The sequence below is a fragment of the Paramisgurnus dabryanus genome, chromosome 5, assembly GCF_030506205.2.
Source record: "Paramisgurnus dabryanus chromosome 5, PD_genome_1.1, whole genome shotgun sequence".
Taxonomy (NCBI): Eukaryota; Metazoa; Chordata; class Actinopteri; order Cypriniformes; family Cobitidae; genus Paramisgurnus; species Paramisgurnus dabryanus.
This window is the reverse complement of record NC_133341.1, coordinates 48,353,392-48,380,812: the sequence shown is the minus strand read 5'-3', so window position 1 is coordinate 48,380,812 and position 27,421 is coordinate 48,353,392. Positions and strand designations below refer to the sequence as shown.

The window sequence follows — 27,421 nt, the reverse complement described above, 5'->3', positions numbered from 1 at the left end:
CTTCAGCCCCTTTTGTGACTGGTGACATCAATGTCGTGCCATCATATCACACCACAACATTTGCATAACCTCAAAAGTCTCTGCAACGGTACATGGAGTTCAACAGTCAACTGCTAGATCTCCAGAGATCAGACCATAGAAGAAAATCAATAAAAATGCCAGCCTTTTCCATTTCTAAAACATTGTTTTATTTACCTCAGTTTTAAAAAAGCCATAACAGATCCGAAGCATTTTTAGAACTGGAACACACTGGTTAATCTCAATCTCTCAGCATTGTGTTAACAACGTCTTTAACCAATACTGCACAATTTCAAAAAAGAAAATATATCAGATTGACAAAATGTTGAAATTCAGAGAACTGGGGCTGTAGAAAATGGACGCTCATGATGTGAAACACTCAGGTGGTGAAAAGAAAAATACAGGCAGAAGCACAAAAGTCCCCCATAAATACCGTGAATTTTCTTCTTTTCACCCAAATAAAAGAAAAATATGAGATTCAATTGAAAAACGTCATAAACGAAAGGCTTCAAACTTTAAAGGATGTCTGTGAACATTTACCTCAAACCACATGATAGTTTACTCTCCGAGAACGAGACTTCACTAAACCTTATCGTTTTAAGAATTGTAAAAATGCTTTCCAGGGCAATCATTTTATTTGTGCGTCTGGACGGGAGAAAAACTTTCAATAATATTCGACAAACACATTGAAAAATTCAACAGTACTGCCCACTTTTGAAAAAAATAAACAACTAACTCATTTTAAGGCAATCAGGCCGAGTTAAAACAAGGAGTCAAACAAATAAAAAAATATGACTACACAGCTACCAAAAAATGAAAAATTAACTTGATTACTGGTGTCAACATCGATGTTTATTTATGCAAAATATCAAATGCATTTGCCAAGTGTAACTGCAATGTACACAAAAGCAAAAGGCAAAAGCAATACTGACTTTACCAATCATAAAGTAGCTAGCCATGAAAATTGTAAAGCTTGCAGGTTCTCCTAAATTTGTATCGACCGTATTTTCTAAATAACAGAATTAGACTAGAACGTTGGGTACTAGTGGAACGTAGCTGATCCATGTAAACGCTTAAGGATTTTCTGATACAGAAAAATACTATGTTGATAAGGAATGAGAGGGTGTTCATCAGCAAAATCAATCTTTTACCAGTTTTCTCTTCACTCCAGAGGATCAAATCACTTTGCTCGTGTTTATGGAACAGATATCACAAAATAAACCTCTATATGTGTGATAGGATAAAAGCAGTGTTGTATTTGTTTGACATGAATCATTCAATTGCAGAGATATCAGATGTCATAGTTTATTTCCATTTGCTCTATTGAAAATGATCAGATATATCATCACCATTACTGTAGACAGAAGCAGCACTAATATTCTCCGGGCTCTGCCCAAGAAAAAATCAGCTCAGAGTGAAAAAGACTAATAAAATACTCTCTCTTTTTAATTTTTACCGGCGGCTGATAAAGAAATATGTAATAAAGTACTTTTCTCTCATTTCGTCTGTAAAACCCAAGCCATCATTCTTGGCGATTTGACACTTAAAATATCCTCTTAGATACCGACATAAAAAAAGACTTTTAAGCAATAAAAACGAGTTATCATTATATTATGGGTAGCAATGTGTAAAATAAAATCACAACTCTGCAGAGACGACGGAAAATACAGAATTTGCATAGCAGATTAGAATACAACTGAGAGGGAGCTGCGTTTTTTTGGTACAATATGGTTTCATCACGTAGCCTTTGATGCTGTCTGTATATATATAATATATATACACACACAACGTTAAGTCCTTTTCAGTTCCAGTCCGTAAAGGAGAAATGAATTTAGAGTCCGTCACAATAATGCTCTCAATGAAAATGCCAAACGTCTTGCTCGCTTCTCGTCGCCATGCTCCTCTGAGACGAGGCGCGTCGTATCGAACGTTCATAAGAAAAGTCTCTTACAGGAAAACTAGTAGATACTTTTTCGAAAGTGCCATCTTGCTACATCTGATCAGGTGATTCCATGGTCTGTTCGTGAAGGTTTAACACAACATGTTGAACATCCCGATAGCTTTCAGATACTGTGAATTTTGGTCACATCACATTCTCTCGTAGTCACACACGCACGCACGCACGCACGCACACAAAGGGTCCTGGTTTGAGCAGGTGAGGGGGTAGAGAGGTAAAAAAAAGATTCACTCCAGAGGTTCAATGTTCAACATTCCAGCAGCGGGTAAAGCTTTGAAATGAACAAGCACCATTTGGAAAAGGCCTCCGAAGTCCTCCGTTTCGGGAGAAAATGAGCTCAAGTCCAGCAGTCTCTGCTCAAGAAGGAAAACTACATTCAGACTGGCGAAAGTCTCAGTGGCTGAAATGTTTGTTTTGGGTTTCGCTCCCTTGTCTTTCCGACATGGTCGTTTCAAGGCGAAAAGCAACGGCCCTCTGTAGCGGCCCTACTGAGGGAGTCTCCGTGCGAGGGGAGGCCCTTTCTACACTTCCGTATTTAAGTCTCAAGGGTGTGTTCAACAAATCCTCACCGCCTCTGGTGTGCGTAGACCGGGTATGCTAACGTGACATTCAAAGAGTCATTGTGCTGAACCAGGGATGTGTGCTGGTAGTGCAAGACCAGTTCTTTCAGAGAGCCGTAAAGGTTGTATGGCTCGGCGAAGCCGTATCCCGTCGGTGTCTTGTTGATGACGCAGTGCTTGACCTCGCCATCCACCCTGCAATAACACAAAGAAATGGTTTTAGATATCAGTACCGTACGGGACGGGCAGTTCCACTTTCTTTCTATGAAGCAATACACCAATCATAAAAGTGATACATACACAACACTGCAGGCGTAACAGCCAGGTTTGCTGCTATCCCTGACCAGGAATGTTCCATCTCTCTTGCCCCTCAGAAGCGCCTCAGCCTGGATGCGGTTAATGTTGCCAAGCCTCCAGGAGCGTTCGTCATGGTGCGGCAAATCTTCGTCATCCTCCACCATAGAGTATTGACTGTAAAGGAGAAGTAGCAAGTTAGCTTTTGTAACCAAGAGTGTTTTGCAACGTGGTGTGTATATATATACACGCAAGCGCAAAAAGCAGAATACTTACTCGTCCTGGTTCTCGTTTTTTATTCCCAGCCATTCGTTGAGTTTCTTCTGTCTGACTCCTTTCTGTGTCAGCCACCTGTGCAACAAAAAAGATGTTTAAACATGTTTTGCATTTTTAAGGACATTGCAAACGTATGTTCAATTTAAAGCATAAAACTTATGCAAGACGAGCTACTTACATGAGGTACTGATCCCTGGTCTTCCTGAGCTGGATGAGGTCAGGCTTAATGCTGTTCATCCGCTTGTCGATCTCTCTATAGTCCGCCGCCTGCTTCTTTAGGTCTTCCTCCAGACGCCGCTTGCTGTCCACGATTTCACTGATGCGTGATTTCAACTTCTCATAATTTACCATGATCCTGCAACGAAGCGTTGAAAACACGATGCATTAAACTTTGGAAATATAATTCATATAATCTCCTGGTGAAGTTTTCAGATTCAGGACTCACCTTTGGATTTCCTTCTCGTTGCCTTCCCTCCTGAACTTCTCAATGTATTCCTTGCTGTATCGCTCCTGCGTCTGGCACTGCTCTTCAAAGATCTTTATGGTCTCATTGAAGGCTTCGATAGCTGTTCTTTTCATTTGTATTTCCTAGAGGGCAAAAGCATGTGTGATGAGTGTCCCTGGTGTGCATTTCTTGATCTCTTTTATAGAAATACATAGTAAAGGAACATTAGAAATATACAAGTAAAATCTGCCAACCTGTGACGTTCTAGTGTATTCCTCGTAGAGTCGGTCGTACTCTCGGTTTTTCTCCTGATACTGCTGGTGGTATTCGTGCAACTTTTTCCCAACAGCTTCAATGTTGTCCTCCTTCACCACCTGATCCTGTAAAATATTTATAAAATGGAAAATTTTGTATTACAGATCTGTACGATTCACTTCATATAAAAAAAAACTCATCATTGTTTACAAAGTGATGATTACCTGCTGGTGCTTGGAAACAGGGTACAGTAGTTTCACATCTAGTTTAGGGTTGTACTGTGCGAGGGATTCGTGCCGATAGTGGTTGATCAGCTCCACCACGGAGTTGAAGGTTAGGGGGTCTGAAAAGCCATACTTCCCATCACGATGGAAGATTTTGATGAGCTTGTTGTTACCTCCCTTCCTGTATGGTCAATAAAAAGTATGATGTAAAACAATGCGATAAACAGATACAAAGTCAATTAACTATATATACAGCCGCAGAAAAAAATTAAGAGACCACCCAGATTTGACTTTAAACATCAATTCTGGATGTATGGTGACCATTTCAGTCCAGTGTCTATTGAATTGCAACAAAAGCGAAAACTCAGGAGTGACAATGTCACCCACAGCAAATTTATAAGACATACATTTTTACATACATTAGTATTTTGAAGATCGGACATATTCTGCAACTTATTTTAACAATGTTTTCCTCGTTTAAACTTTCAGTAAATAAATGTTAATAAAAAAAATGTATTACGAATTTGGCAGAATGTTGTCGGTAGTTGACAGATGAAACATGAAATGATTATTTTACTTAAACACATGCTTATAAATCTACAAAAACTTTTACAATAAACTTCTCTTAATTTTTTCAGCAGCTGTGTGTATACAGTATGGTTCACAGAAGAAAATGTACCTTAATGTGAGAGTGTAATCCCCGTGCATTTTAGTGGAGGCATCACGGACCAAAAATGTACCATCAGCCGTGTCCCTAAGCTTCTCGTTGACTTCCTCCCTGCAACATAAAAAAGAGTACCAAATGTTAAAATGAAGCACTCGATCATAAACAAAAAAACGGCTAGGTCTAAATAAAGTTGTTGATGAGCATATTGGTAAATACTTGCCTTGAGATGTCCCCCCAGTACCATTCAGCGTCTTGCAGAGCCATGTTGTTGTTCATACCGTTGTTAGTGACAGGCGTTGGTTTGGGCGGCTTGGGAGGTAGTGCTGCAAAAAGAGAGAGAGAGAGAGAGAGACTGTTTAAGACCAGATCTGCAATGTATCCTGCACGATTAAAGGTCATTTACGTACAAAGCATATGCAGACACGTTTCAACCTATATGTTCTGACATCAGTGCAGTCGATTTGAAATGATAGTATAACTAAAACAATACGCTTTAATCGGAGGAGGACACAGCAACGAAAACCCGAAAAACATCCTGTGGCTGTTATGGTACAAGTTAGCGAAGCATGTTTCCTTTCAGTCACTTTGCAGGCTGCGCAGGGAGTCACATATTGAAAGCAGTGTTGCTGCAGTTTGCCAGATCTTTCGCCCCCTCCCTTCCCGGCGTTTTCCATTTCATTAAAACAAGAGCTGCACGCATGGTTCTCGTGCTCTTACCGGCAGGGAGTCAGATGCTTGACTTGAATGAGAGAATGCATTTCATTTCTCAGCAGATATTAACGGCTGATCTGGTCTGCATCGTTCTATAACCTGTCCCTGACATGCAATGCTTGCATCGATGAGTCACTGAGATGCTAAACAGAGCCAGCAAAGCTTCCGTGCATCAATTTTGCATCACAAGCGTTTCAGAACAGAATTAGCACAGTTGCAGGCGGAAACCGAGTAATGTCAATGACATCATTCACGTCTGAAAGTAAAGAACGGTGCCGGTCCTTTCAAAATGATGCAATAAGTCCGTTCATGAAGGAACCTTTAACCATTAAGAACATGTTGCTTCATGTGAAGGGGCAGATGTTGCACCTGATTGGCTGATGGCGTGAGTGACGGGAAGCAGCGGGGGCAGTGCAGTCTCCGTGGGGCATGAGGCAGAGCTGGAGCGGTGGGCTATTTTTATCCTCCATACCCCCCCCTGCACACTCACTATCTCTCTCCTTTGTTCACTTCAGTTACTACTGTCGGCAAGTATTTTCTGCACAGCGATGTTACGAACAATCACACACTGATATAAAATATACCAGATTTAGAGATACAAAAATCCACTGAACAAATTGATGATTAATACAAAAAACACTCTCAGACAGAGAAGATGATGGCACTTCTATTGACACACATGATATTAAATGCAATGCATAGCTAATGGATCGCTCAATATGACAGCAGGTCAGCGGCAAAATATTAAACCCGTTTTTACACCAAAAAAAAAGCAAGACTACGGACATTAAATCGAGCCTCAACAATGACACATTCGTACTGCAACAACTGTTACCTGGCGCATCTAGTTCTATGTAAAACAGCAGGTCTGATCCAGATCCAGTGTCAAGTCTCGGACTCTCTAAATCCACCATGGCTAACGGATGCGTGTTGCATATCTGTAAAAATCGGCAAGCGCCCTTTCCTGCCAAACCTTCGCCAAACAGACACTATGAATCCAGTTTCTTCTTACTCATTGCTTCAAGCTCAAGGTTTGAAAAGCCTTGGAGTGTGGGGTCTGGGAAAGCCATTACATCACTTACCCCAGCCAATGGTGCTGCGGGACTGTCGCTGGCCACTCCTGCCTCATCACCTGCTTCTATATCTTGCAAGTCCTGACTGCAATGATGTCATAGCAACAGTGCTTTGTCCCTTCTAACGCCGGTAAAATGTATCTTAAACAATATCTTCTTTGTTCCCAAACATGCAGTATCCTTTCTCCGTACCATGAGATCTTTGCCAAGCGTTTCAATGCGGCCAAACGAAGGGAGGTAAATCACAGACAAGGTGCACTGCAGCGCAGCATCTTTCGAATGAGGAAAAGAGTCAAAGCCTCGCTGTCTATCTCTGCCTCCCCCTCCCTTCCTGTAAGCGTGATGCAGCTCTGCTAAGCTCCGCCTGTCCCCGAGCAGTGGCGATTCAGCACGGCCCCTCTGCTGGCAGGCAGACAAAAGCAGGGCTCAGATAGCTGCTGCAGAAGCACGTAGGCAGTCCCTACGTCAAATCCAAGGCCGGGTCAGGAGGCTTGCAAATACTTCTTTTAATCCTGAATGTGACTCGCAGAGGGCAGAGATCAGGTATTTGTGCTTGAGAGAGCACCTGAAATAGCACTGATTCTCAGTAGGGTTAAAAACGGCCACAGGAACGTGGGCTATTGTCATGGTTCGGTCTCTAATGACAGGTCAGAAGAGACTACTTAGCCATGCAGGCTAGGTCAAGTGTAACCAACCACCTCTTCTGCGAGATAGATAATGATGGGCGGGAATAGAAAAGAAATAATTTCAGAAAGTAGAATTTTTGAGATAATGCCAAACCGCAGAGATGCACAAATATACTTTAGGCTTTAACTTTTAATTGCAGCCAATAAATAATGCAACCCACATTCGCCTCGCATGTTCAGGCATGACATTGTAAGTCAAACAGGTTAACCCACTTTTGCGTCAGGTAGCACTTGGAGCGCTAGACTTTTTTTTCCCCAAAGACTGTTGATACGCATAAGCGCTGGCAGCTTGTGAAGCAAAGCGTTGATATACGAGCCTGTCAGAGCTCCTCACCTCCCTTTAGACAAAGAGCCAAGACATGAAATAGGAGTTTGGAAAAGGGAGGCTGATCTGTTTAAAACACCAACAAGTACTTCTAAAAAAAAAATGAATGCAGTAGGACATGCTGTTCTACACTGATAGATATTCCACCTGCCCTGTTTCTTTGACAAAGTCTACCGATCATTACATCAAACTTTCTGAGACAACAAAACCACACACTTACATTGCAAGTTGTGCATGTTCAGCAGAAGTCAAGCAGCTTTAAATTCAGCAGTTTAGAATTTCTCAATTCATGGTTCTTAGTAAATCCTGATCCCCGATCACCGTCTTGAAAAGTATTATTCCCACAGCACGGATGTGTTATTTCTTTATTCAAACAAATCCAGCAAAATCCAAGATGACAAGGTGTTGCGACAGGTTGTAGCCATAGAGTCTCGAGAACTAAAGCAGCTCGGTGAGAGCGGAGAATGACGCCTGCTCTGGGACGGCTGGGTTAATGATTGCTCGAATCTGACCGTTGCCGGCTGTCTCTCTCTCCCTCATTCCCTCTGTGTCTCATGATTAACTCGCTCGGGTTGAAATATTTGCTGAGCTCTGCACTCTTATGTTTTGGGAGGGGAATGTGGCCCAGACAGGAGGGGGCCAGGGGGTGGAGTAAAGACCTCGGAAGTGAACGTTTGCAAGTGTGTGTGTGTGTGTGTGAACATCTGCAAGACAGAACAGTCCCCACTGCAGGCGAACAAGAAAGCTCTGTGGAGCAGACCACACTTTAACCAACCAGATCCAAGCGGGCCTTTTGCCACCAGCTTAAAATAACCACCCAGTAACTAGGAACATCCATGCACGCAACCTCCTGCTTATTTAACAGACATACACAGAGCTCCGTACTGCCACATGTGCACAAATCTTGAATGGGCAGGCCGGTACAGCCATCAAGTGCCAGACTTAGATGGCACTTGTGTGACCCGTTTGTATAAAAGCTCTCGAGGTACAGTAAGGAAGCGAGGTGCCGAGCAGAATGCAGACGAATGTCTGGGCTTGTGTAGCCCAACCCAGCCTCCTGCAGGTGCAAATTACTGACAGCTGAGCTCGCCCCATGCCAGGGCAAGGTAAAAATAGGCCCTAACAGGTAATAAAACATTTAAACAGTCAGACCTAGGGCCCCTGGCAGCCCGAGAAAGATAAAGACCAAGTGAGAAGCAGACTATAAAAGCACAACTATAAAAGTATGTGGTGAGAAGCGTCCCAAATACAATGTCCAATACCAAAGTGAACATATTAAACTTACATATTTGTGCTATACTTCAGCCACAACTATTAAGAGCCACTGCTGTTCATTCTTTTCTTTCCATCATTGCATTGCAGTTACTCTGTAACTGTTAATTAAGCAATATGTGCGGTTTGACTCATTTCCATGACGTGTGCCTTATGTCTGCACTTTAGTTGGCCCCCCTAGCCTAGTAGTTTGAAAATAAAAAGTGGTGCTCATATGGGTAATTCGGGTTTCAGTCAGCTCATATCATTTCCTAATTCTGCCCCCTTCTACAAACCATTTCCTATATCTTTACTATGAGCCACCACAAAAGCATGCATTTTGAATGGAGCCATGGCTTAGCAGATAACACACATACACAAAGACAACGAGCTTTGTGACACAAGAGCTGCGGTGCTCATATGGGTGACCCGGGTCATTTCCCAATTCTGTTCCTCATGCCTGTGACCTACTATAATTCATAGTAGTCTGTTTATTCATGCACAAATGTGTGCGTATCAGTCTTGTACTATTGTTCACTCTCCAATACGATTGTTTATAAAAGCTATGCATTTCTACGCACCATGCAAAGGCATTTTTCATTGCCGCATGCGTATTACTTACCTGGAGCCGCCTGATTGTCACTCCATTCACTGCTCACCAGGACTTCAATTATTCTGATGTGTGCCTCAGGACTGGGCTCACAGCTGCGAAAGGAAAAAGAAAGGTCAGCTTGTTGCCAGCAGCTGCCAACGCTGTGATTTAGCAGTTGTTTGAGCAAGGGTGTACCTGGTGGGCTGATGTCTGAAGAGCGCCGGGCTGAAGATCTCCGCGATTGCACGGGCGCTGAGGAGGTTGGCCGCTGAGGCCTGGCACACGCGCAAAAAGTGGCGCAGCAAGCACTGCAGGGCCAGCCAATACTGCGGGGGAAGAGCCGAGGAGCTGGCGATCAGCCGCAGGTGATGCGAGCATTCGTCTGTACCCTGCACCTCTGAGAAAACACATTTACAAATGATGTAAGGCAAAGGCTGTTGCACCCACCAAGAATTCCTCTTATGTGCTTTATAAGTGAGCTAAATAAAATCATCAGTGAGGTCATATGCAAAAAACGCACAGATAAAGTCATGTGGAAAATGTACTCTGTGTGCTCCTAACCGCAGAGAGATCACAAGAGAGACAATGACAGAGGTGATTGGCTGACAGTGTTGATGTCACAGATAAGCTTTCAGGTTTGCTTTACTTCTATTAACCACAGATATCCTGTTTCCAACCACGTGACCGTGCACTACCCAACACAGAAGTACAAAGCAAAAAAAACGAGTGTTCTCTCTAAAAATGGATGCAGGGTGTTTGGCAACGCTAACAGTTTGTTTTGAGGACGGACAGAACGTTCAGTTTGAGGGAGGGCAGGTAACGTCCCTGAACCAACAGCTAGTACAACACCTGAAATACTTCTGGCCATCACATTGGCTGGGTTTGTAGACACACAATCAGATAGATGTTGAAACAGGTATAGTCAAAGTATGTACTGTACTATGATGAATGATATAGCCACGTGAACTTGTCGGATGAGTTTGTGCTGCTGCTTTTAGAGTGTCATGGGTCTGTGAAATACTTCCTTCTTTTGAGAACTCATGACACTACATGACACTTCACTTGCTTTGTACGAGGCTCACCAACTAGCTAAAGATAACACTAGTGCCACCTTGTGGCTGTGATATCAATTAGAAATGGATTATTGTAAACATTTTTGCATACATACATACATACGAGATGGGTAATTTAAAAGAATAATGAAAGGTTAAAAGATTCAATTATATTGCTGCCGAAGTTCCTGCTTTTTGCGCAATGAGGTTTTCCCCAAATAAACTACGTAGAAGCCAAACTTGTATTACTAGAACATATCTGCCCAGGGTGCTTCCAAGTAAACTTCCTTTAATCTACATTAATTTTTTCATCAAACTGAGAAGTGATGCAGCTCTTAAGATTTCCCACATTACTGTATTTTATATGAACTAATATAACAAAAATTATTGTAATATTAAAAACAGAGAGGGAATGTGCTTGTAGATGATGCAGAAGTCTCACCTTGAGCGATGCGTATCATCTCATTGTAGATGGCAGAGGGTATGATGGGCTGAGGCAGATCTTGAAGGTACCTCCTCAGACCATCACACAACATCTGAAGGTCCATCTGCTCAAGATCCATTGACGCCGGGTCTGATTCAAACACAAACGTCAGTGAGCCAGGAATGAATGAAGCCAGCAATACATTTACAACAAGGTGTATGCAAACCAGATGTTTTAATTAAGCAACAAGTTATACGTATACATTAATATGAGCTTCTGTTCTTACCAGATGCTGCCTGCTGTTTGGTTTCTATTTCGGTTTCATTGATTTATAAACTACATTTATGAATACACATTTATTAAAAACAAATTGATCACCACTCTAGGGCTGGTTTGCTGTGAATGGTTGGCCCCAAGTCTCTACCAAATATGAGTTTGGATGTGACCACTTTCGCTTTTCGTGTGGCAATAATAAAATCTTGTTGCATCACACCAGGTTTGTGCATTTGCAAGAGCATCTGCTGTTTAAATGTCACTCACCACCATCAAAACATTGTCGGACATCAAGCCCTCCTCCAGCAGTGAAATTTCTGTAGAGGGTAGGGTTGTCTAGACCTGTGAAGAATTCATACATGGAGTTCATACACGTAGAAGGGAGCAATAATTACAGCGTGCACATGAACGCACGAAAAAAGATAGGAGACACAGGCTCACCTTTCCTCTCAATGGCCTCGAGGAGCTTGAGCAGCATAGGCGGCCCCATTTCTGGAGGAGCGAACTGCTCCGTCAGGTCTAACAGAGTGCAAGAGCCTGGAGGAGAGAAAGTTGAACGTTCACATCAAAAAAGCCACTGGGCACCTTTGAACAACTCTACTAGCTTCTCATTAAGCACCCAACACCATAATTTCAAAGCTTTCAAAGAAAACAATCTTTACACCTTGACCAACGACACGCTTGGATCAATAATGGCTTTCATGCATTTATGTGGTGTGGCCAGGAACACATCTGAATGGCAGATCTAAGCATGCCCGAAAGGGCGCAGGGCTGGTGCTGACCGCTAGGATATGATTAAGTGCGCCATGGAGGTAGACGAAAAGGTTTAGACAAACAGACCGTAATATGCAGTCGTTGATGTAGGGTGGAGGATTTCTGAGATTTACAGGTCACAGGTGTGGGCATGAAAGAGCTTGAGCTTTATTTGGATTTGCTGCACTTGGATTTGCGGCATTTTAAAAAGGCTAGGATTTCTAAAAGACTTTACTGTTAGCGGCGTCCAAACACGACCGATTATGAATGGATTCCCTTTACTCATTTTTTAAAAGATGCATCAAAGGGATCTTTACAGTTCGCAAAGTTGCTTAGAAGGAATGGCTCAAATTAAAAGTTTGAAAGAGGTGCCCAAAATGGAAAAAATAACCACAGAAGGAAATGGGGGTTTAAGCCATTAGGAATAATAGTCTTGTTTAGTCCCAAGGCACCAGGCCTTTTGGAAAGTTGAGAGATAAGCAAAGAAAGTTGTACTGCTCCTATCACACCCCTTCTTTTGCACTCTACTTTGAAATACAACAGTCATCTGGACTCCATTACAAGCAAAGCAATGGCGAGTTATTCGTTTTCTGAGAACCGTTGAACTCTAGGCAGGGGGGATGAAAAAGAGACTCCTCATATAGAGATCTGGAGATACTTCGGTACACCGCTGAGGGGTAACCTTCTGCCCAGATGGACACCCTATCCAGCCAGCTGGTTCTAAGAATTCATATTCACAGCACTGGGCTAATTTTACTTCGTATCAAAATGTTCCGGTAAAAAGTGACAAATATGGGTCTACAATTTTACTGTGCATTTCTCACAGCATGCTTTGTGGTTTAGCTCAAGTCACTATTTCAACGAACGTGTCCCTGACTTAAAGTTCAAATTGGTTTAATTTATGTTAATGTTCTCTGCAATCCCAAAATAATTCATTTAATGGCTTCAGATTCCAACAGGATTGTGTTTATTTACATGTTGGAAGGGCATCACCATAGAGACACCCAGCTTAAAGGTGAGGGGGATCAAGTTGCTTCCAAGTAACTCGGGGCGACCTGATAGCACTGGCCTTCCACGCGGATGGATGGAGTGACATCCAGAATTGATGGTAGCAGAACTGTCTGAATGTTTCTGTTCGACGTTCTGCAATGTTCCTGAGATAAGTTTACCTGGGTCAAAGGTAATGAAGAAAGAAAAACTACATGTTCCTAAATAAAATGCAGGCCTGTTTAAAACTTTCAATAGCATTCTGGAACCTACATATTTTATTTTTTATCATGGCTAGTGATGCGTTGCTGTAACTTAAAAAGAACTCTTTACTTGTCAAGATAAAAAAAAAGTTTAAATTACTTGTAAATCCAAGTTGAAAGTGTATGGGTGGCTTCAATGAAAGTCTAAAAATTTTAATAGCAAAAAGCAGCACATTTTAGCTCAACACAACGTATCATTCACCAACAAAGGATAAACATGTGGGATGTGTTACAAGCCAAAGTTCAATATCTGGGGTTAGGGGTTGTTCAAAATCAACTTTAAGAACTGGACATTCTGGCCCGTGTGGATCACTGCGCAATCCTTCACGTGAGCTGAACCAACACCAATTTAAGCCTCTCAACACAATGCGAGTATCAATAGCTGGTTTTTAGTGCGAGTACGAACAAATGCTCTGGACAGCTCTACATGAAAACGCCCTCTGTTTCCAACTACAAGCTTTAATTTATCCAAGCTGTGCAACAGATCACGCAATCAACTGGGCGATGGAAACAATTAAAGATGAATTTGTGGTCAAGTTCAAGTGCAGTGGGACTTTATAGGTTCAGGGTAAACATTAGCTAGTAAAAAATGACCTTGCTTTCTCTGCAAAAACATGAAACGCACAGAAAACCGGCAGAAAGGCCAGCTCAGATTCAAGCAGCCAATCAGCAGAGCTGCAGATTCTGGTTGCTGTAGCAACTCGAGGAAAAGAAAGAGGGGTGTGCAAGTCTAAACAGGCATAGCATGTGAATGTGTGGTGGACCTCTTGTATACATCTCATAGGATGCACAGAAAGGAACTGTGGGTGAGGGAGGGGAACACAGCTGCTTAGGTTTATTGGAACGATCTTTGGACATCTGAAATGTAGACCGAGTTCAGAGAAGGTGCGTATGATGTTGAAGATAGCGATCTGAGCAGTTAATTTTAGGGGTCTGCTCATGTACCAAGCAGTTCCAGCGTAGATTAGGCTGGTTCTTTGAAATGTCCCTCCAAGCAAGTGTCTACGCTCATCTCATTTCCCTCCAGGGATAAATAAGGTATCTTTACAAAAACAGGGAGGGGGTTAACAACCTGCTTTTCAGGAACCGGTCTAACTGCTATCAAATCACCAAGGTGCTACAGTAAGAAAAAAATCATTTAAGTAATAAGATTATGTTTTGTATGTCTCTCGCTATAAACAAATAATGTGTGACTGGAATTAACATAGTTGCTTGATTAAAAAAGGCAAATGTGGCATCAATAAATGAAATCATATATGGACCATATTGACAAAACATTTTATAAATTAAAACTTTAGTTACATGTATTCATATAGAAAGTCTCCCAATTAATGACTGTATATATATCATTATTATTGTATGTCACTATATATGATTTTAGACACTGAGAATTTTTTTTTTTTGAAAGAATTACAAAGTTGTTTAAACTTTTTTACACACACAGAAATTTTCAGTAAGCAACTATAAAGTAAAAAAAAAGATTTAGGCTAGAAAAAAATATAATGATAAAACTTTTATTGCGAAAGCAAAAAAGATTCTTAAATACATCTCTCATGTTGCAACGTGCGAGAACACATGACCTCTGATAACACAAAGCCGATAACCACATGACACGAGGCTACTAATCCAGGGTAACACAGAGAAATAATGCCACAACACAGATTTTCATTTTTTCTTTATTCTTAAAGAAATTTAAATTCTAAATTAACAAAAATCTGTTACTAGGCAAGCACATAAAAATCAGGTTTCAAAATTGTCACCTTATATTTCACATTTGTGAGCTTATTATAATTATTATTTATTGAAGTCAGACTTCCTCTGACTTCAATCCATGTACGGAAAATAACTTTGCAATCTCTTGCAATTTTATATCTTAAAAAGAGATGGCACTAGAGAGGCATAAGTTGTAGAATGCAGTTTAACTTTAAATCTCTGATTTAAATGATTTTTGATTTAGCCTTTGTCAACTGCTAGCATAATATTTATAAGACATGGGTATAATATTAAGATATGTTAATGTTACACATTATATGTTTTTCCCCCACAGTTAATCAAACATTCACTTTATACCTGGGTGATTATATCAGGGTGAATTCTTGTCAAAACAGATATTTCAGATATGTCACTCAGTGCGAGGAAGATCATTTCGAGTCTTGTAGAGCAGTGGTTCTCAAACTTTTTCCGCGTGCGGCCCCCCTTGTGTACGGTGCACTTCTTTGCGGCCCCCCCAAAGCAAATTTAGGACAAAAAACTGTTCTAATATTTTTAATTAAACAAAATATATTAAGTTATAAAAAGTAGTGCTGTTGGCTAGTAGCCTTATTTTTTTATTAGGAATTCATGCTAAATTAATGTATTTTATAAAATGTCATAACACTGGGGCCCCCCTGGCACCTTCTTGCGGCCCCCAGTTTGAGAACCACTGTTGTAGAGCTTAATACATCTTTAATCATCAATCAGGTCCTGAACTTTATCTCTTAATAATTATTTTAACATCAAGCAAGTCCTGCACTTTATTTTCTAATTCCTGATGTTTTTAAACCAAAAACTCAAGATGCCAAGGTGGATAGACACGCATCATTTGTATTAGTTAAGCATTTAGGATTGTACACATTTACTGTCTAAGACTGCATCTCAATTTATCAAACAACTGGCTAGGCCAAGGGTCAAGGAAATATTGCGAATTGCATTAATTGCACGTTAATAAAATTAGTGTCATTAAATTAAATTTACCATAATGTGTTATTAACACGTACATTTTAACAGCCCTAATTTTAGCAGCATCTAGTGGTGTGATTGCAAACTGCAACCAATGGCTCATTCCACTGCTCACCCCCTCTTTCGAAATACAGAGACGCTACGGTAGCCACCACTGGACAATCATAGATAACAGTGAAGAATCGCGCTCTATATGTCCGTTTGGGGCTACTGTAGAAACATGGCGATGCAAAATGGCAACTTTCATGTAAGGGGAACCATGGTCTATGGTAAATAAAAATGCCTCATTCTCAGGTAAGGTAATACAAAAATTACACACTGCATCTTTAAAAATCTGATATTTTACGACACATAAACCATATTTAACCATTTAACTACCAAAACAAGATCATAAGTAATGTCATAAACAGTCATTTTTGGCAAAAAATTGCAGAAAGTTAAACAAACAACATAACAGTGCAGTGAGGAAAACTATTGAGAAATAACTCGGATCAGTGAATCATCTGTATTGATTCCTTGAAACAAAGCATCCAAATTTAGACTTTTTAAACTCTTGCAGAAAGTGTTAAAACAGCTACATGCATTTGCTACAACTGACGTTCAAATGCAACAACAAACCCACATGATCACATGATCAGCTTAAACAAATGCCCACTCTAACAACACTCAGACCAGCGATGAACACGGGGATGGGGTGTCTGGTGACAAACTTTCAGTCAACCCTTTGTGCATATTTCAGTTCTGTTTTTTTTTACCACTCTTGCTCCACCTCCCGCAGCAACGTGTTGCTAATCCACCCAGCAGACATGCTTGGCCTTCAGTAAGTAGCTTTGCCAATTCAGCCCTGTGTCTCTGGAGGTGATCATTAATGAAGAGCAGATGTACACATTCTCACGCACAACCTTTAATACGCACCATCTTCTACCAGAGCCACACATGCGAGTTTCATTTCCAGGTTTTGTATGTTACCGCTAGAAAATTACACGATTTCAATGCAATTTTGTCCCTCAGGGCTTAATAAATATGATCTTTGTGACTGTTATGCAACCGCAGTGCTTTATTTTGTAAAGCACAAGATATATTTTAGAGCAGGCAGCCGTTTAAAACGAAGCCTGGATTGGCCATTCTGTACCCTTGCAAACGCATTCTTTGGATCAGTTCTGTGGAACGGTCCTTCCCGCCAGAGCACTTTCCGCTGCCTGCTGAAGTCAACACTTAGAGGCAATTGTACTGATTTCGTCATGATGCTAAATACGTCCACCGAGCACAAACTGTTCAGGCCAAGCCGCAGGAACGTGCACCATTGCATCCACTGCCACACACCAATTCATCCCCAGCTAATGAGGTGCATTTCTCTTAATGGGAACGACATGTCTTAATTTCGAAAAATTTGCTAGGCCATCTTTGTCAGCTAGCTAGGAAGAGACAAAATAAAAATATAAGGATGCACCAAAATTTCAGTTAAATTTGATTATTTTTCAACTGACCTAAATGAAGAATATTTGAAGAGTTCGGTTCTACAACGCAATAAATCTATTTAGACTATTTTCGGTAAAAACTTGTTTTTTATACCACGGAAGTGACAAGATGAAAAACACAATTTTACAAACTTTTACATAGCATCTTTAGGTTATAAAAACATTTTGAAAGATTTATTATAAAAACTGATAATTTTTTCCACAAAAAGCAATAAATCCACGTTTTATTTTCAAAATGCTATAAATCTATTAAAACAATATATGAATATGCATTAATCTTTGCTGTGTTATATTCATTTAGTTGACTAGTGGTATACACTAATTAAAAAATAAACATTAAATGGCATTAATTAAACCACATACTTTGTCATATTAAGAACACTGTCATTGCTGCTGTAATACTTGGGATGTCGTCGCTGAACTTTTTATCACAGCGATCAGCTGTAAAATGTTTTAGATTTTCGCTGACTTTGAGTAAACTAATGGAAAGTTTTTCATAAGATCCCCGGGGATCAATGTGTTAGCATGACAGAACTTGATGCTGTCAGGAGAACAAGCAACAGCAGCCATTTTTCTGTCTCCCGAGTGCCTCTTATGAAAATTATTAGATTTTGATGGCTTACCTTTCTTTCCCGTTACAGAAAACCACCATAGGCTTAGCAATGCCATCAAAGTGTAATTTTGTTTTGTTTGTTTGTTGATCACGAGGTACAAAGTATATGAGGAAAACTAGAATTCCGTGTGTATTCAATGCGCCAATGTTGTTTACAGTGCGTAGAATGGAACGCTGTGTTTGTTGAAAGGATTTATTGCATTTTACAGAGAAGTAGGAGTGGCGTTTATCGCGTTTTGGGAAAAAAAGGGAGAAAAGATGATAGAACAACACGGCGGATATTGGATTTTGCATAAAATTAAGCATTTACTTTTTAATACCTGACCTGATCATAGACTGTAAAAAAGGATGGACGACGCAACGTCGTCTCCCTCCATTGTAATGAATTAAAGACAAAAATGTCCGACAATGGTTGCCGCCATGTTACGTAAAAACGTCAGTTTGGAGCCAAGGCAAGCGCAGAAGGAATCATCCGTGGAGCAAGAGGCGGAGCGGCGGTATCAAACTTCCGCCCTCGCGCGCCCAAGTCAACCACGCCAATCATAACGACACGCCCTGCTTCTATAACATTAAATTACTAGCTAAAATGAAACTTAACACAGCGTGATAACTACCTGAAAGGACCAAAACCATCTTTCGGAAACTTTTATTGTAAGTGTAAAAAAAAATTTCTTTAGAGCAGAGTCCCATTCGTTTGAATCGAGAGGGTGGGGGTTATGACTTGTACTGCAGCCAGCCACCAGGGGGCGATGAAAGAGCCAGAGGCTTCACTTTCAAGACTTATAATGCACACCCGGACATGATACAATAATGATTTTGCCGTTAACTAATTAAAAAAAATTAATTATTTTTTGCGTTCTTTCAAACATGGTAAGGAGCGTACATATTAGCTGGCCAATCAGGGACACAGCGCTTTTCAAAAAAATATATATACATTTTACTAGGGGTGACCCCGAATAGTCGAAGATTCGATGTATCGATAGGAGAAGCCTGATTCGACTACCAATCTCATAGTCGAATCGTCGCAGATATGTGTTATGAAATGAGGATCATTCAATTTTGGCCGTATGGGTGCACACATTATATGATTTCACATATAACAGCTTTCTCACAATATATTAATATACTGCATATTATGATAATGCTGCAAATAATATGTGAAGTAGCAGCTTTCAATAAATATTTTTTAAATGCGTTAATAAATCCAACAACCCCTGTGACCGGGCTTCACGTCCATAAGAGGTCTCTATGTTAATAAAGCCTTGCCTCTTTGTTTCGACATTTAAAAGACAAAGCTGGCAAATTAAACTATGACTTTCGTTCTTTTAATAATTTCTATATTTTATTTTATTTATAAATCACTTTGGGTTATCTGATTTAACTATTTGGCTTGTGTTTTGTTTCCGTGCACTTGAGGCATTTTGCATATTTGTTCTTCACTTTGTTACTTCTGACCTTATTTTATTAAAAAATTGTATTTATTATAAACGTAAATTCCGATCTAATTTAAGTATGTAAATTTTGGATAGCTTGCGTTGTATCGATGTTGCGCTATTGCGTGCTGGCCATGCTTGCGCATGTAATTTAGCCGAACGGGCTAGGTGCTCTGCATCCGTCTGATATTTAGGAGTTCATCAAACTAAACATTAAAAAACGGATGTTTTTCGACGAGTATAAGTTTTTAAAATGTATTTTAAACAGAGTGGTTATATTGTCTATCTTAAAGTTAAACTACAAAACAGGTAAGCCGTTTTTTTATTTCGGTGATGAAATGGAAATTAGTATCTGCACCGAACCTATTTCTGCCTGACACGAATGTCTTTCTTGTGATTTAATATTATGGTCAGTCGGTGTTCACTTTCAAATGATAGCAAAGAGATTCCTGAAATAAATAATATCATCCGGTCTTTTAGTATCTAAAGTTAATACAGAGATGATCAAAGTCAAAGCAAGCAAGCAGGTATTTCTGTGCTAAATAATAACGCGTAGTGTCTATAAAATCATTAATTTCAGTGTTTTTCTTGTTATTAATTAAAGTTTAATGAATTGTATATAAAGATTAGTTTTTATAATTTACAGTCACAATCACAAATTATTTGTCATTTCTCATTTGTCGGTTTTTTTTGGTCATGACTGCTTTGACGCGCTATCTCCAAATTAAATAAAAACACTGAATTGTAGCCGGAGTTTCCAAGGCAGGATCACCTTTGTTATTTTTTTAGGTTTAGTTATCAAATGTATTTTTGTGTGATGTTCTGTAGATCGTGGCTTTAAAATGTTATGAGGAATAATTAAACAAATGTTGCCTTACATTTTACCTTAAAAAATATATATATAAATGCATCCTCAGTTTTGTCTTCGTTTATTACTTGAAAGACAGTTTTGGGCACTTTATCAGACAGTTGTTTATGTGTGCTGCTTGTGAAAGAAAATAAAAGTTACCAATTTGTACCTGGTCTGGCCCCCTCCCAACCCATGCACACAAACATAGATGATTCGACTATCGGTCGACTATGGAAAGATTCGAAAACTTTGATTCGAATATGTAAATCCTTAGTCGAGGACACCCCTACATTTTACAAAATCAGTGTGTTTCAGGAAGAGATCTGAAGTTACAAAAATGTAAGGTATGTGGAAAATACTGTTTTTTTAAGCAATAAAGCACACAAACACATTGTTTTATACCAAATACACAAAATAACGTTTTTTGGAAATGAAAATAAGTGCACTTTAAAGTCAAATATTCGGCATTGACCCAGAATTTTCATTTCAGTTCATCACTAACAAAAAGCACACGAACAGTGATAATACCACTGTATTCCAATCTGATTATAGTCATATGATTGACAATACTTAGGGTCATCATTAAAAAAATAATTAAAAATAGTATTTAAGAAAATACTATGGTCTTAAAGGTGCTTCACAATGCCATAAAAGAACCTTTTCTGTCTAAAAAAAAATGTAAAGAAACGATTCTTTAAAAAACCTTTGACTAAATGGTTCTTTTATGGCATCACTGTGAAGAACCTATCAAGCACATTTATTTTTAAGAGTGTAGGGAACTTTTTTATTGTGTACACGGAGGGGGCTTCTGCTGCTCGGTTAGGGGAAGGTTCACATTCCTTATGAAACCCAGTAACAATTCTCCCTCAGAGATCTGCTTCATACAGCAGATGTTCATTCAAGTGCTGAGGAGGCCCTGAGAAGGAGAGAGGTACATTATCTTAAACGCCAGCAATGCCTGCCCCCACCAGCTTGCACACTTTCAGTTAACAGCCACAGCTTCCACTATTCTCACTTTTAATATAGGTTCTCACCTCCCTTTCCTTTAAATTGATGCATTTTTTTTCTTTTAGAAACCCTGCGTTCTTGAAATAAATGTTCGTTGTTTTATGCAAACTGCACAATCAGCCACCAGAGACCCGCAGATAACTTAAGTTTAAAAAACGACAGATGAAAACCAGATAGCTTTTTTGAGTTGCAAAGAATGCAGAGATTGCATCATCTGCGCAAATTACACGCCGGCCATATCTCATGAAATTGAAGGAATGCGGGTCCAGCACTGGTTATGTCAAGCGACACAAAAGATCTTATCGCACCTATTTTAAGCCACCCATGAAAGAAGAGAGACTCCTAAACTTCAGACCACTGGAAAGGAGAACATTGTGACTTTTTTGTACTCATGGTTTTCCCCAAGCAAGCAAAACACTCAACATGCAACTTTATTTTATGGTTAATTTTACATTAAAGACTTGTGATAGCATAGCTTCAACATTAATGTTGGGATTCTAACATTATGGCATTGATGCATCTGTTTGGAAATAAGTGATTGTATTGCATTGGTTCCAAAATCCACCAACAAATGTCACAAGATGGATGATGTTCATTTATCTTAACAAGCATGTATAAATTCAAATGTTTCCCCATCATAACATAAATATCAACATTACACGGGCCATTGGAAAGGCCATATATGATTCAACAAGTTGGAAACAATAGGCATCATAAGTTATTGTGCAAGAACTCAATTCTCCAAGTAGAAAAAGAGAACCGTAGTTTAGGATATAGAGGAAGTTAATGTCCATAAAGACGTTACTACATTAAAAATAATCCAATTCCCAGCAATGAGAAATTTACAACAAAAGTACTCATGACAACATTCGACTTGGATGAAAAGGTGAAGGAAAAGGTGAGCAGAGGCGCTATTCTCGACCCTACAATGTTCAAGTAAAAACGGGTTAACAATAAAAGCTGGGCGCATACGGAACATGTCACTCCAGAGGCCCACATAAAGGAGCCCGCCAGTGTTTTAAAAAGCCTGGAAGCTGGACTGGAATTCCACATCTGCTGTTCTCTGAAGCCCTGCGGCTCAAAGAGAGAGACAGTTTGTGTGTATTAGAGGCCCTATGTCAAACACTCCCCCTCATTCTGCTTCATCGTTGTCAGGCCCGAGCCTATAGGAACCATCCAAAAATTCAAAGAGGGAGCTGGAGAAAAGAGACAACGAGGGAGGAGAACAGTGCAGGCCGGGTGGAGAGAGACCAAGAAAGATCTGCAAGATCCTTAAGTGGCGGGTCATAAATCTCAAACGGAGTAAGGCAATAAGAAGTGAAATCCAAGGCCCCTGCCGCACTGCAGGCCCCTGACCCTCACTTTCTTCCTCACACAACCACACACACACATTTCAGTACTCCCGTTGAACAGTGAAGAAGGAAGTCTTTGTCTTGTGTACGTCGCATGGAGCTTACTGCACACAAAATGGCTAGAAGCATTTCAACTATGAATAAATGATTAAAAGATATATGCAATGTTTCTGTATTTTGTATAGATATCGATGAGTATCCAGCGTATTACGCTTTGCAGCAGGGCCATACCCGATGCCATATTTGCCAAAACATCAAATATAAAATGCAACCTACGAATGATCACCTTACTTGTCGGTGAGATGTGCACTTCAAGTCTGAGTGGGCAGGTCTTGGACATATAGCAGTGTGAATCAAACTTTTAGTCTGGCAACACAATACTTGATCAACAATAAGCACGAATAACCAGAGCAGAACCCTGAAGAACTAGTTTCACATCAATATTAACCGATTACTTTTTATCTATTCAATATGCTCAGTGAAACTCACCCGTTTCCTTTATCCAGTGCCATTTCTGAGTTGTGCTTAAACATTGAAATGAGACTTTATGTCTAGCTATTAATGTTTTTTGAAAAAAAAAATAGGCCGAATTTTTTTACCAAAATGAACTTAGCTGGCATTAGAGCTTTAGCAGAAATAAAATTTTATTTCATGTAAAATAATGACAAACCCGGGCATTTCACTTGAATTATAAATGTATTTTCCCCCCTGTGGTCTCATTAGTCAGTCAAGTTTGCGTAAAGAACATGTGCCGACAGAAGGAAGTCACTTCGAATGAGGAAGAGAAATCAGGAATTTCTTAGCAAGGCCAAAATCTCCCTATAGGTGTGTAAGTGTAAAACTAACTTCTGATTTCAGTCACTTGCATTTTAGGCAGATAAGTCATCAAGAACATTGTTGAATGTAAATTATAATTTTTTAAAACACCAAATGGAATTGTAAAAATATAACCCAGATCAAAACAAATTGGAAAGTTTCAAGTCAAACATCTGAGTTTAAGAATTTAACATTATATCTTGAGCTTTATGTGGTTTAAGTTTTTGCAGCCCAATGCTCTTCATTCTGGCTGACTTCCAGATCCCCTGCTAGTGGTTTATATTCAGCAAAACTTTGTCTCAACTGCTGTCCAATGTAAGCTTCCTCTCACATCCATTAACACAGAGAGAGTTCTGAACAGAAAGGTCACACTTAAACCACAGTTATGTTGCTTAAGCCAGTGGTTCTCAAACTGGGGGGGGGGGGGGGCAGTTTATGACATTTTATAAGATACTTTCATTTATCATGAATTCTGTGTAATTAAACCTAAAAAAAAATAAGGCTACTAACCAAAAGCACTACTTTGTATAATTAAATATGTTTTGTTTAATTAAAATGTTAAATTTTAGAACCGTTTTGTCATAAATTTTCTTTGGGGGGCCACGAAGGAATGCACCGTACACAAGGGGGGCCGCATGCGGAAAAAGTTTTAGAACCACTGGCTTAAGTAATCCAGATCAGAAAGTTGGGTTTCATAAAAAAAGCTCACAGCAAAGATTTCTTCTGCCAACGTGAAACAGGACGTAGCAGACTAGTTTGCCGCATCGCCTCTGAACTGCAATGATTTTTGAGTTGTATACTTTGCTTATGGTCTATGTTCCATAACATGCAATAAACCCATGTCACCATGACAACTGGGTTAGTTAGCTTTTTTGCAACAGCATAAAATATCTGTGGCTGGGGGCTTTGATTTTTTCACTTTCTGAGTGAGGTTACAGACGCTGTAAGGCTGTTTTTACATTTACTTCAATAGCTTGATACAAACCAGAGCTTGTATTATTTATGGATGTCTTGGGGTCCAAACCACATTATATTTACTATATCATACACAAAAGAGTACTTTCATTTGTTTGCCACATATCGTAAACGATTTTCAGGCGAGGTGGTACTCTCTTGCATACTTAGTTGAAACAAAATCTGACAAAGTATGTCGACCCTCAGAATCTGTAAAGGATCATCTACAGGATAAGTATTGAAACAATGCTCTCAAATGGTAGCACGTCAAATGATGGTGCCAGGAAAGAAACCGATCAAGCACAAAAAGAAAAAAAATAGCTTCTTCTAAAACTACAGATCTCACACCATATTAAAAAGGTTTCGGGAGATGTTACAGCAGGTCAGGAGCCATAGGGGGCTCTAAATGCTCATACTGTGGCTGTGCGAAATACTCGGTAACACCCGACAATTACAAAGTACTGTGTAAAGGCCTTCTTCCAAATCTGGGCTTTCTGCCATGTTTGCAATTACGAGCCATAGCCCAGTGCAAACCTTAAACAGCCTTAAATATTCAGGAGACATTTGTGTGCTGCAACTATAAATCCAATCTCTTGATGAAATCGTGGTGTAAAATCCGGTCACTTGTGACAAAAATGGAATGGGTGGCTAGTGGGTATATTGAGAGAGACACCTGGGTTTTGCATCAGCATGAATGGATTTAGTTAAAGGAACGATTTGTTGAAAAATTAAACACCTTGGCATCCAGGAAAATGGTTGAAAACCATTTTAAAAAGTATAAAAGCTGATCTGATGACCAAATATTAATCTAAAAAGTAATTAAGAAAAGTTCTAGATTAAAGTTCTAATTTTTAAGAAAGTAATTTTGGGGAAAAAAACAAATATATAAACAGGCAGAAAATGTGTACAGTTAGTGTACATATGTTCATTTACATAACACGTATTTTATTCAAAAGCTCATAAAAGACCCCAAATTTAGTGATAAATAGTGCTAGAGTCTGGCTCATTATTTTATTTTCCATTCGGTGTATGATTTCCTTCCTTCTTTCCAATGTTCATATGAAAAAACTAGGAAAGGCTAAATTTAAAACTCACAAAAAACATCTACTCACCTTGCTCGGAGTCCGAGTCTGGCCTGGTGGGCCCAGGGACCACAGGTAGAGGCCTTGGGGGCCTTGGTTTAGGAGTTGGTGGAGAAATCTTTTTCTTGCCGATGAACTCCACGTACGTACCAGGAAAGTCACCTTTTTCCTGAGTGGTTTCGTTAAAGCCAGGTAGCCATCCTACTTCATCGGGTCTCTCCTCCAGGCCCTCTGTATATCCAACTGCAAGCAGTGCACCCTTATTGACGGTAAGAATGTCGCCTACGTGCAGATCGATATCCTCCTCTCTTTCTTTTTTATAGTCGTACAGTGCTCGATACTGATATCCTTCTGCACTCATCTTGATGGTATGGTTTTTATAAAAACAATGCCGATCACTCACAAAGGTTCTTTGAACCAATTTTTGGATGAGGCAAGAGTTAATCAAAATATTTTATATTAAAGACTGTAAGCCTTAAACATCATCCACACTGGATGGTTTGTCCTAATGGGTGGATTATGTGAAACTAATAGTCCAGTGATTGAGTGCACCTTCAAGGTGCTTCAGACATTTTCTTCCCATCTGTGTGAGGCCTGATCCTGTAGATCTCGCAACTCAAACCTGCAAGACAGAGAAGCCATTTTACATATACAAACTGGAAAGCACTCAAACAACAAAGACACTGTTCCATGACACAAACTAGTCTTATTAACATATTTAAATTAACAATGATAGACTAAATATACACAAAAACATTTTATATATGTGGATAATTAACTGAGATGTAACTGTAACAAATTATGATTTCATCTCATAAAGATTAAGAAAGAAATTAGAAAAAGACAATGCAGGTGTGAAAATATTCAAGATAATATGCCTAAAATAAAGATTTTGTTCCTCCTTTTCTTTTAGACAACGAGAAAGTGGAAATAAATTACGTAAAAATTATTAATTTATTATTCACTCATTTAAATGTGTTTATGGAGAAAATATTTATGTAAACAACAAAAAGTCTATAAATACAAATATGCGTGTAGAATAAAAAATGGCGCAGACGAAACATAAGCGCATAATGCTGACTGAGCGAAACTCTCTAAAGAGTATCCAATACTATTATTAATAAATAAATAAATACATAAATACATAAATAAAAAGAGCATGTATTCGTCCACTGTAGAAAGAAGTTAATTTATAAAACGAAAAAACTAACTTTGAGCATTAAAAATAATAAAGACAAAAAACACCGCATAATTTACCGCCTGAGATTGCGATAATTAATAAGCGCAACATTAAGTCAAATAAGACTACGTCAAGCCATAGTGAAAAAGTGTAAGTCGAATAAAGTTTATATTTATAGATTTTATTTGATCCGATTGTTCGAAATTAGCATGTCGGCTAAAGTTAGCTTTTAAGATGATGAATTACTATAACAGCAAATGATCACATAGTTTGCATGGAAAACATCATAAAAAAGTCAAAAAATTTGTTTACTGCACAGTCGCGTAAAAAAATACAGACCTATATTTACATGGGCAGCACAAAAAAAAAATTGCGGAGCGCTTTAATTGGATTCAGTTGGGACACGCTGTACTGGAACAATCGACATAGCAAAGAGATCCAGCTAAACGTGCCATAACCTCAACATTAAACCACACATTCATCGCATAACACACTGCCTAAAAAACAACACACTGCATAAAAACAACCTACCTAAGAAGGGCGAGAATTCAGAGAAATAGAATTGGATATGCAAACTTTAGTAAGTTTCAAGAGGCCGGTTCATGAAAAGCAGGGCCGACAAAATTTCCTACGCTTCCCGTAACTCCAGCTCTCGGCAGCTCCTCAACAAATCCACCCTGTGTGACTGCTATAAAGTACACCTCAGACGACGCGTCCCAGGGGAAGTAACATCCAGCGGTGGGTTACTTTTCAATCCGCTAAATTAATTATTATATTTTATTTTATACATTAAGGATTGCGCTCGTTTCCCGACCGAAAACCGACTCCGCCCGAGCCACCGCACACTGAAT

At 39.5% G+C, this 27,421-nt stretch overlaps 1 protein-coding gene across 6 annotated transcripts; it reads right to left on the bottom strand.

Annotated features, from left to right (window-relative positions):
* Positions 1-164: 164 nt before the first annotated feature.
* pik3r1 (phosphoinositide-3-kinase, regulatory subunit 1 (alpha)) lies at positions 165-27,421 on the bottom strand. Of its 6 annotated transcripts, XM_065284563.2 has the most exons (16): positions 27,102-27,421; positions 25,421-26,012; positions 11,525-11,620; positions 11,351-11,425; positions 10,829-10,960; positions 9,530-9,731; positions 9,365-9,447; positions 4,913-5,019; positions 4,709-4,803; positions 4,030-4,210; positions 3,805-3,930; positions 3,551-3,693; positions 3,284-3,460; positions 3,106-3,180; positions 2,836-3,006; positions 165-2,730 (listed from the first exon to the last, which is right to left on the bottom strand). In XM_065284563.2, exons 2-16 carry the CDS (start codon positions 25,749-25,751, stop codon positions 2,541-2,543), a joined length of 2,184 nt encoding a protein of 727 aa, XP_065140635.2. In that variant the 5' UTR covers positions 25,752-26,012; positions 27,102-27,421; the 3' UTR covers positions 165-2,540. The 6 variants fall into 6 exon arrangements, with proteins under 6 accessions (XP_065140635.2, XP_065140637.2, XP_065140638.2 ...); XM_065284565.2 differs by lacking the exons at positions 9,365-9,447; positions 9,530-9,731; positions 10,829-10,960; ... (2 more) ...; positions 25,421-26,012; positions 27,102-27,421 and adding an exon at positions 7,712-8,287 and having other exon boundaries at positions 849-2,730; XM_065284566.2 differs by lacking the exons at positions 9,365-9,447; positions 9,530-9,731; positions 10,829-10,960; ... (2 more) ...; positions 25,421-26,012; positions 27,102-27,421 and adding an exon at positions 6,490-7,512 and having other exon boundaries at positions 849-2,730.